Source organism: Rhyacophila brunnea, unplaced genomic scaffold, assembly GCF_057557595.1.
Source record: "Rhyacophila brunnea isolate RB1 unplaced genomic scaffold, BYU_Rbru_1.0 scaffold_4, whole genome shotgun sequence".
Taxonomy (NCBI): Eukaryota; Metazoa; Arthropoda; class Insecta; order Trichoptera; family Rhyacophilidae; genus Rhyacophila; species Rhyacophila brunnea.
This window is the reverse complement of record NW_028233068.1, coordinates 45,994,097-46,005,666: the sequence shown is the minus strand read 5'-3', so window position 1 is coordinate 46,005,666 and position 11,570 is coordinate 45,994,097. Positions and strand designations below refer to the sequence as shown.

General features: G+C 31.2%; 1 protein-coding gene across 1 annotated transcript; it reads left to right on the top strand.

Annotated features, from left to right (window-relative positions):
• The first annotated feature begins 298 nt into the window (after window positions 1–298).
• Window positions 299–10,807, top strand: LOC147067443 (uncharacterized). The gene is made up of 11 exons (XM_085953602.1): window positions 299–602; window positions 1,163–1,324; window positions 2,900–2,985; window positions 3,126–3,282; window positions 3,888–4,055; window positions 5,493–5,615; window positions 6,617–6,765; window positions 7,418–7,542; window positions 7,649–7,862; window positions 9,203–9,247; window positions 9,440–10,807. The coding sequence occupies exons 2-11, from the start codon at window positions 1,207–1,209 to the stop codon at window positions 10,805–10,807; spliced, it is 2,553 nt and encodes an 850-aa protein (XP_085809728.1). The 5' UTR covers window positions 299–602; window positions 1,163–1,206.
• Window positions 10,808–11,570: the final 763 nt, after the last annotated feature.

Sequence of the window (11,570 nt, the reverse complement as noted above, 5' to 3'; positions counted from 1 at the left end):
TGTAGGAAGGTAATGAATTTACATAGCATTTCATAATATGAACAATAGTAAAAGGCGGCATTTTGACTCTGCTTAAAGGCGGCGCTTTGCCTAGGGACATCACTGATGCCAGCTCATTTTTTAAATAATATTCTTTAAATATAATATGTACTACAATTCAGATAGAAAATTAGTTTCCTATTGTGACAGATAAATCATTACACATTCGGTTTTACATTGAGTGCGTTCATTGATATGATTTTGCATATCTGCTATGACGTGTATGGACAGTAGATAACTTATTTAAAAAAAAATCTTCGTTGTTAGTTAGATTTTTGTATATACCAGGATGTACGTAATTATGTTGCATGTGATATATAGTTCTCACTAAATTTGTATTCGGGAATTATTGTTCATTACGAAAATTACACTCATATCTACCTATTGATGTTTCGATTCATTTTCTTACGGAATTTATTTAAATGTTTTATTTTTACCTATATTTAAAACATTTGGACATTTCTATCGAATCCTTATAATCACAATTCTACGAGCTGAGCCTGGACCCACTGTCTCGCTAGTGCGTTATACATTTTACTAGATCCACATTATTATTATATTTGGTAAGTTGTAAAATTGTTATAATTTTAACATTAGTTACCTATTATGTGTAAAATATAAAAATCATAAAAATTATTCCTTTTTACTTGTATTGAATTGTGACAACCACTAGACAAATGCTGTCATACAGTGGTGTCCAAGGGGCACTAAACACCTACAGATGCTCTAAAACCCACTGGATAGACGTGCTCATAAAGTTCAGCAGCAAAGAACTAGGGACCGAGAAGAGTAGAGAGAGCTAGGAGGGGACTTCATCCAGCAGTGGATCGACCCCGGCCGATGATGATGATGAATATGATTTATCTATTATTTTATTAATATTATTGCCACTACCTACCTATAAAGAGGCATTACTTTTTATTGGATATAAATAGTTTTTTTTTTAAGAAGCCTTGTATTTTTATGAAAGTCAATTTTTGATTTGGTAAATCAAAAATATTACTTTTAAAACTTAAAATAAATTTAAAAGATACATTTTTCAGAAAGTAGGGGACAGGCCCCATTTACCCAGAAAAAAAGCAATACCAAGAAATGGTTTTATTATTATACTTCTTCATTACAGTGATTCAATGAGGATATATTGATAACTTTTTAACATACATAGGGATGTCATATATAATGGACCAAAAACTAAAAGTATTTCAACCAACTGCAAAAGGATTTTTGATGCTTTCACTAATAAATATACTGATTTTACTTATTCCTGCAATAAACACAGCTGAGGGTATGTAATACCTACCTATAATCTAAAAAATACTAACATAAATTCTACAAAATCTTTTATTGTGATGAGAATATGACATAGGTACCTATTTGGAACATATTATAGTTCAGTATTTTTTTTACATTATATACAGTCGAACTTGGTTATTAAGAGGAAGATGGGATCGACTGAATTTGCTCATTATAAGCGTTACTCGTTATATCAGAGAATAGGTATTTTTAAATGAGCTGTCACATAATACCAAATGTCGAAAAAAAGTCGCAATTCAAACAAAAATACACAATTAGAGTTTTTCCCCGAAACAAGCATGGCATTCATAAACTACAAAAGAAGTTGTTTATTGTAATGAACGCTGGTAGGTACCTACTGACTTCACAAACCTTGGATTTTTTACATACAATTTCAACCATATGCGTGGATATTTTTTCAATATTATCGGCGAAAACACCAATTAGGTAGGTACTTAGACACTTAACTAGTGTCATAAACGTAATGCGATCCCGGCGGCATCCTGTTTGGTTGGATTTTATTGCTTAGGGTCGAAATGTTTTTAAACGATCGACACATTAACAGTTTTAAAAAAAAAATTGATGATATTTTAGCTAGGTATATCCATTGATATATTACTGGATGAATCATATGCTTCTTAAAATGACGCCCGATTTTCAGCGACTCGGCCAGTGTTAAAACTTACTGTTTTAATATTAGCGGACTTAACTCGATATAAGCTCATTTAATATTTGTCTCGAAAACGACCTGGCAATAATTATGAGTAAGCCCGATCTAGCTTGCATCTTACTCTAACTAATAGTCAGCGCATGACGACTTGCTCTGTCCGCTCAGACATGAATTTTTAGTAGCTTGCAAGCTTTGGGTTGCAGACACCCTTAGGGTCACTATTTCAAGAACGCAAATTTAGTTTTACAGCCAGGGCAATACGGGTGAAATTCGGGAATCCATGTTAACGGTCTTAACGCATTATACCTACAAGGAAATATTATTAGACGATATTCGTAATATCTTCTTTTGTGGTACATTTTTAAAATGACACTTGTATGGGAAGTCCTCATCTAGTAGTATATCAATGGGTGTATCCGGTAAGTTGCTCGTTATAACAGTGAATAAATGTATGGAGAAAAAAACTAAAATGTCAACGAATGTTTCCTCATTACATCCGAGATCTCGCTATATCCGTGATCATAATAACCGAGTTAGACTGTATATTATATTATTGTACACAGTCGTTGGATATTTACAAGATACCTTAATTTATTACTACAAAAGCAATCCTAGGTACATTTATATACGAATGCAGTAGGTAATGAAATTTTTAACAATATCTAGTTAAATTTTGTTGAGCACTGAATTGTGTCTCTATCTACTCATTTAAAATTTGGGAAACACTGTTCTATGGTATATGTCACATTATAGATTGAAAATTGATGATGATAACTTTTATTAAATTAGTCAATTATATAAAAAAATATGATACCAATTATATATTTTAACCGTCCCTTATTGTTTTCAGAGTTCAATAAAATACTTATACTTAATTTATCTTTATCAATATTTCAGAATCCAACGCATCGCTTATGATTGAATTTGAAACAAGACTAAAGACGGCCGAGTCGTCACTAAGCATCTGTGAGGATCTTGCAAATGTGAGGAAAATTAATAAATCATAAAATAAAAGACAAAAAATATTGAGGCAACGTTAAACAAAAGTGTCAAAGTTAAATTAAGCAAGTGGTATTAAAAAGTATTGTTGATGATAACTTGATATTTTTTTATTTGCATATAGGCTACATTGTTCTCTACGCTAAATGGATTTGACTTAAACGCCACGGCCACAATGTTGAAGCAACTATCGCCACGGATGACGAATAACTTGAGGCAACTTACCGATGATCAAAATAAAGAAAATGCTAATAAGCTACTTTCAGGAGTTCTAACAACCGGTAAATTATTTAATAGATTTATTCAATGTAATTTGTAATTTATTTGCTCACAGTCTAAGACAGCGATGGCAAATACGCAGCACGCGTGTCCAACTTGGCACAGTAAAAGTTTTCGGCGGCATGCCACAAAAATAAATTCCTTTTATTTTTTAATATTCAAAACATTTATAGCGGAAAAATAAAAAATAAAAGTGAATATCTGTTAAAAAATTAGCAACATGTTGACCTTTTTTTCTTTCGTGTACTCAGTGATAGGATAAAAGAACTGATCATCTGAAATCTAGATGTTGGTGATTGCAACATCAACGTAATTTTCCACAGATTTTGTTCATCATTTCATAAGTGCAGATTGCTGATGTCCAGATGGTAGCTGTCCAGTTATCTTGATGCTAAATCATCATATTCCCATTCGCTGATGAGTATCTGTCCTCTCTCCCCCGTTCTTCACCGAAATTACTCTTATTCCATGCTACTAGTTTTATAAGGAGCACAAATTCTGATAATATTAAAGAATACAGCGTATGACTTACCAAAATATTAATTGTGAACACAAGAAGTTTGTAATCTCACTAATGGTTATTTTTATTAATTAATTACGAGCTTAGGTTCTAATTTATTGAATGCAGCCAATAGAGATACCTGGAAGAGCCTTAGTGACGCCGACCAGAAAGAAGTAGCGATGTCAATACTTGTCGGGATCGAGCAGACTGCTTTATTCTTAGCTGACACTATACAACGAGAAGATGTCATTGAAATAAGGGACAAAAATATCTGTAAGTAGAGTTACAAACCGGCTTATTCATATTTTGTACATATTACGTATTATTTCTGATAATTTTATTCAGTGACGTCCCGTGGGGGTAGGCAGATTGAGCGTCGCTTGGGGGCGGCAGTTACTCGAAGGGCGATAGGGGGATAAGGGACAAGCTACCTAAACTTAGTAAAAACGAAAACATCTTTCCATTAAAAAATTCAGCTCAATGGTTGGAAACAAAATGTATTAAGTAACATAACAGGCTTAACAGAACTGTATTTTTTTGTTCTGTTTAACGACACGTCATGCACTGTATAAATACTGTATAAAAAATGGGGCGGCATTTTGTCTAGGGACGTCACTGATTTTATTCAAATATTATTTGATATCTGTGTTTGCGGCATTAAACTAAATTTTCTTAAAATAATGTATTATTTTTAAAATTCAGGAATATTCAGAATTATAATCACTTTATGCTGATGTAAACAAAATTGAATACATAGAGTTGCTAAACTAAACGTCGCTACGAAATTGCTTCGGGTGTTGATGTTGATATATTTCACCTACGTGAGGATGAGTATAGGTGGACGTTGTTTTATAAATTCTTAAAATAGGGTCTGCTTAACTCATCCGGTGTACTTCCTTGTACCTATCTAATTTATATTTTTGTATGTACACATTTCTACTGTTTAATAACTTACTGATCTATCTCTTTTTTTATGTAATATTGTTTTATATTTCTTTGTTTCTAACTGTCATGTTGTGAATGTCTTAAACTTATAATTTGTAATGTCTACAATATGTTAAAAATAAATAAATTGAAATTAAATTGAAATAAAGTGTGGGAAGTTATTTTAATAAACATTTTCTATAGAATTGTTATTAGTAGATATACCTATACGTATACAAGGGGGTTGGTCACAGAACAGTTTGCTCCTTGCTCTATTTCTCTTCATCATCTTCTTTGACTAAATACAAGTTGTTTGAATAACTTTGACAAACATCAGTCTGAAAGTCAACGCGTTGAAAAGCAATACGTATTTTAAAATAATACTGCGCATAGATTGACACGGATAATAAAAACCTTTTATGTACGTCTGATTCTGTCAGGAATTTCTAATACAGCTTGGAAAAGCTAAAAAACATACTTAAATCTGATTCGGAAGGGAATATTTTCAACAGGCTGCTCAAAATATACCATCTGCAGGACACTGTCAATGAATTTTTGTACACTAAGGGCACCATGAAACGCAGAAGTAGAATACTTTAATGTGTATTCTATTAAAGGTGTGTATCCTAAAGGTAATGAAACATATAAGAAAGTGCAATTGCCAACTGGAAGCAATAGCAATTCTTCATTTGAAAAGTGAGCTGTCACTTTGTTGTGCAACTTCTAGTTAATCTTTTGTCTTCGAGATTATTAAAATTATTATAGCAGTATCTTTATGTGTTCCAGTGTTGTCAGTACGAGTTTTAAACTCAAGTAATGTGAAAGACCAGGAGTTTTTCCCAGTGTCATCAAAGCAAAAATGGAGCACACATGGAAACTCGATTCATCTGCCCAAAGAAGCTCTCAGCGGTAACAAATCCTGTTTACTTCTAAATAACTTCCAATGACAATGAATAATTATGAAATTTAATGTAGTAGGTACCTATTTTTATTTTCTTTTAAACATAATATCACTATAGGCCTATAAATATCATAACTACAATCGTCTTAACAGCGATCTGTGGACGTACAAAACCCCTGCTCTTTCTCGTACACAGCTACATAGTATGCTCCCAGCCCCTGCTTGCCTCCTTTATACTACATATGAAATTAATTATAGCCATGACATAATAGTTGAAACCACTATTTTCAAACACGACTCATTCCAATATTGTTGAAAAGTTTACCTTAAATGACATTTTGTAAAGAAAAATACACTTTAAATGAATTTTTAGACAGTAGCCTCAAACCCAGCTTTATTACATACAAAATATCAAATCAAAATGTGAAACTTTCAAATGTGGCTTATTCCACAATCATTTAGTTTCAAAAACGGCTCGTTTCATGTTTGCCAATAGTTCAACTTTTGGGTGATGTCACTAACATATTATTGTTTGGTTGCATACTTGCACAGGCGGTTAATTCAAATTGTTAAGTCGTAGAAACGGTTCAATCCAACTATCGCTTTCAAACCCGTCTTGATAAAAAAACATTAAATAATGTAAATAGATTCTGTATTAATATTGAATTGAATAAGTTTCCCTTTGTTATGCGTAATTAGTTTGTAAAATAGTTACTTGCGTTTTGCCGTAAATTAGTTTTTGGAAAGGAGCCATGTTTACAAATAGTAGTGTCAGTTGTTGAATTGTAACAAAATGTCACTTTGTCCTTAGTGAAATACTTTATGTTCACATATTCACAATAATATATTATTCTCCATATTTATAACATACAGACTAAATTGACTATGATCTTGGATTGTCTTACTACATAAGTTTTCATTTTCTTACATTATTATAACTTAGATGTATCACATATTAGATTTATCTAAAATACTATTCGTTCATAAACACTTTGTTAATAACTTGTAGGCGATGGTAAAAGTGGATTGGTTCGTATTGTGTTTATAATATTTGATGGTTTAAATGAAGTAATGCAGCCGAAAATAATACCCGAATCGATTGAAGACTATCAAGAATGGATTTCCAATTATAACAGTAGTAAAGTTATAAATTCGAATGTGAGTATCTTAACTCTTATGTCTCAAATTATGATATCAAGTTATTATTACCAAGTAATTAATAAGAAATATAAGTAAATACTGAAGCTATTGAATATTTTTAAATCTGTGTTTGTTTATCAGTTTAATATTAACACATTGTACGCTAAAGACGCGCCAAGCGCGTAACGATTAAGGTTGGCATTCGATTTTTAAATTCCATTATACTGTATATTGTGGAATGATTTTAATTATTTTTAATATATCGACGTACGCGGCTTCTCTGTTGAGCGTATCTAATTTGTTTCAAAATCGTTACAAAATGTGAATTCTTTAAAGGGTCCGGTTTACCCTCATAAATATTAAGTTCTGACCTGTGCGAATATTGTGACAATACAAAAAAAATACTATTATCAAAATTAAAAATTGGTAGGTATTCCAAACAATGTTCTTACATTTTTTTTAATGACGCTATCGATTTGAAACCTTCACTAATAGATTCTTTATGGAAGGTTACAACCTTTTCCGTTGTACGCGTATATCGAAGGGCAAGTAGGGATTCTGTCTGGAGGTCGAGCTGCCAAAACATTACAAATAACATACAATTTTAATCGGTTATTTTTTTATATAAAGATAGAAAAAAATATTCAGTAAATTGTTCCTTAATTTTTAGGTAATTGTCGTATGTCTTAAAGACAATAATGATAACCAGCTACAAAAACCTATGTCGTTCACTCTGCAACATTTGCATACAGACGTTATCAATCCGAGCTGCAGGTTTTGGGATGAAAAACTCAGGTTATCATATTGAATATTTATAATTGTTAATCGGAATATTTATGGAAATAGTATAAAGAATTGATGATATTATAATAACCATAAGTAACATTGCCATCTTTTTTAGTATTTGGTCAACTAGTGGCTGCTTTATGAAATGGACAAATACCACGCATACGAGTTGCGAGTGCACTCACCTAAGGATGTTTGCCATTTTGGTGGACACGAATGATACTTCCTATGTTTTCGCTCTTCATTACATCATAGCTATCTCCAGCATCATGGCTATTCTGGCTTTATATGTTGCTATAACTACTATCCGTTACTTTAAGAGGACTAAAGTAAGTCAACTTTAAACATCTTCAACAGCATTATTTTATCCTACATCCTAGAGTGTATTTTATTGTAGTTACATTGAACTTAATCTTTTTGTAGCATTGTACCTTGCATTGAAGTAACTGGTTCAAATCTCATATCTAGAAAAAAATCCAATGTTGTTTTTTAAACATGTGTCTGATCCAGAGCAAGATCCCAATTGGGTAGGCGAATGATAAATAATAAAATTATTCTTCGTTAATCCACTCGGTGGATGCCTATATTATTATGCTCTGCTTAGTAATTATTCCGAATCTCAGTTTACTCAAGAGGTCAACACTGTATTTAGGACTTAGAGTTAAATGCAGAGATCTCGCCGTTAAGCTCACATATTCTTATATTATGTCACTGTTTGGTTCTCAATTCGCTGTCATTTAAGTCCCCTATTTCGGCGGTGTAAGGTTCAGCATTGCTTAAGACCATTGAACTTATGACATTAGTTAATATATGAAACAGAGAGATACAATTAATATATAAGGTGACTGGCCCTATGGCAGGGATGGTGAACCTATGACACGAGTGTCCCTTCTTGTATGACACACAATTCGAATTTTGTATGGAAAAGTTTAGTGGTTTTTTACAGTTAATTTTGCAAAATTCTACTGAATTTTTAAAATTTACTCCATCTGGTAACACTGGCTTGGATCATTAGCGATAGAACTGAAAAACATTTGAATAATATTATTAATTTATTGATATACCTACCAACAGTTAGCATATTATATCTGTGAATAAAAAAGTTTTTTTTTTTTGCAGAAAATGGATAATAACAAAATAATAACAAAAAATTAGTAAACTGCTGTTTTGATCATCTTTGTGTAAACATAACATGACTTTGAACAACTATTTTTGTCAATACATTATTTTGAATCAAAAGTAAAACATCGCTTTAATGATATTGATTTAATTGAAACATGACACATTGTGTAGGTTTCTCTTATAAGTGGCATCTTCAATTATTTTTGAAAAGTCTTCAATTATAAACCAAAAACAAATAAATTGACATCTGAAATTTGTAAATTCAGAAAATATGACGGTTTTCGTGGTCATAGGTTCGCCATCCCTGCCCTATAGTGTATAGATTTAACCTACTTAAAAACAAAAGTCGTACTTATAAACTATATTACCTATATAAATTTCTCTGTTTTATCATTTTTTTTCTCTATGGGAAATATCCGGATTTTAGCTACGTGTTCTTGTGGTGTGAACTGAAACCCACCCCTGGTTGTATTATAAGTGTACACAATATTATTGAATTTTGTGCATTTAATTGTTAATGACTGACACATTATTTTTCTTTAAATAGGTACCCCGAACCCATGAAATCATATATGCCGAACGATTCATACTTGTGAGTAGATAATTATTATTTTTTTAAAGAATATTTTTTTGTAGCTCATATTTGTTAATGAATTGTAATTGATAATGTTGACATCCCTAGATTTTCAAAATATCAAAATATAAAAACAAACATTAAATGATGTGATTATTAATTATTATTATTAATTTTATTTTTCCATATTACTCGGCACAAATAATTCAGGACCATAAACCAACGCCAGACGTTTCCGCTGATCAAAAATTGACAATCAGCCAAACGGAGCATGGAAACAATGACAACAACTGTTCAGATGCAAACGTAATAATAAAAACCACGAATCAGAACAACAAACAACCATTGGTAATTCAGAAGTTAAATATGTCTGGCCCAAGCTGTCGACACAATCTTGAGTTTAAAGAAATAGTGGAAACTGAAAATGAATACGCTGTATATAATCATTATAATGTACCGAAAAAATATCCGATACCTGAACACATGGATTCGATTCAAACAGAAAATGAATATGCAGTTTATAAAGCGGAGAGTTCTCCGAATAGTGAAAGAAAACAGACAGTTGAAAAAGAAAATAGGTATAGAGAATACAACAAGGAATTGAGTCATCAGGTTATTGAAAAAGAAGATGAATATGAAACTGAAAATGAGTATGCTGTATATAAAACTGATAATCATCCGATTCTTCAGAAAAATAAAAATGAAATGGAAGATGAATATGAAACTGAAAATGAGTATGCTGTATATAAAACTGATAATCATCCGATTCTTCAGAAAAATAAAAATAAAATTGAAATGGAAGATGAATATGAAACTGAAAATGAGTATGCTGTATATAAGACTGATAATCATGAAATTCATCTGAAAAAAGGAAAACAATCTGAAAAAGAAGATGAATATGAAACTGAAAGTGAGTATGCTGTATATAACAATAAATCTAGTTGTCGTGTTCCTGAAACGGAAGATGAATATGAAAATGAAAATGAATACGCTGTATATAATCACTATAATGTACCAAAAAAATATCCAATACCTAAACAGACAGATTCAATTCAAAAAGAAAATGAATATGCAGTTTATAAAAGAGAGAGCCCTCCGAATAGTGAAAGAAAACAGATAGGAAAAAGAGAAAATAAGTATAGAGAATACAACAAGAAATTGAGTAATCAGGTTATTGAAAAAGAAGATGAATATGAAATAGAAAATGAGTACGCTGTATATAAAATGGATAATCATCAAATTCCTCAGAAAAATCAAATTGAAACAGAAGATGAATATGAAACTGAAAATGAGTACGCTGTATATAAAACTGATAATCATCAAATTCCTCAGAAATATCAAATTGAAACAGAAGATGAATATGAAACTGAAAATGAGTACGCTGTGTATAATACTGATAATCATCAAAGTCCTCAGAAAAATAAAAAAATTGGAACAGAAGATGAAACTGAAAATGAAAATGAGTATGCTGTATATAAAATTGATAATGATGAAATTCATCTGAAAAAAAGAAAACAATCCAAAAAAGACGATGAATATGAAACTGAAAATGAGTATGCTGTATATAAATCTCATTGAGAATCCACAATAGCCCATGAACATACCTACGCATATATTGCCCGATTTGTTAACAAATTCAAATTATCATAAATTTACTAGTGCATCTAGAAAATAGTTAATGGTAGAAATCGTCATCAAGCTTGAAAACGTGATTGAAAAAATGTGTAAATAAAAAGGTGATTTCTTATTATTATTATTAATGATGGGTACAATGTGAAGCAGTGATCTCCAAACATTTTAGCGCAAAGAGTTACTTTGGTTGTTTAAAGCTACCGAGCACTCTGGAGCTACCGGTCGGACATCTCTAATATATAGACTTGGAAACTATTATATATTTATGGTAATATTTTATTAGGTATTATTATTATTTATAACATTTATTTAGCCAGATTTTAAAAATGTATGACTGAATTATTTATCCAACTACCATTATTAATCTTACACCTTTTTGAGTGTTATCAATAGACTCTTTAAATATATTCATCTAATCGCATATCGTCGTTGAAACTAGAAAATAGTATAACTCCAAAAATGCTACTTTACATGGGAGACAAAAAACATTATGGTTTCGTATACAAATACATGGTTATGGAGTTGAATCATCCATGATTTAACAGCGTTACAATTGTTTTGTATTATATCATTTGCAAGACAGGTAGATAATTATTAACAACGGCCACTAGATGGCATTCAAAGTCAATTTTTGATTAAAACGGAGTTACACATTTTTCTAGTTTCAACGACGATATAATATAATGTTTCTTTTATTCTAAAATTCATG

Coding starts and splice junctions, on each gene's coding strand:
- LOC147067443 (XM_085953602.1), top strand. CDS start 1,207: ATGTCATATATAATGGACCAAAAACTAAAAGTATTTCAACCAACTGCA. Junction 2,986..3,125: donor TCTGTGAGGATCTTGCAAAT/GTGAGGAAAATT, acceptor ATTTGCATATAG/GCTACATTGTTCTCTACGCT. Junction 5,616..6,616: donor GCCCAAAGAAGCTCTCAGCG/GTAACAAATCCT, acceptor AATAACTTGTAG/GCGATGGTAAAAGTGGATTG.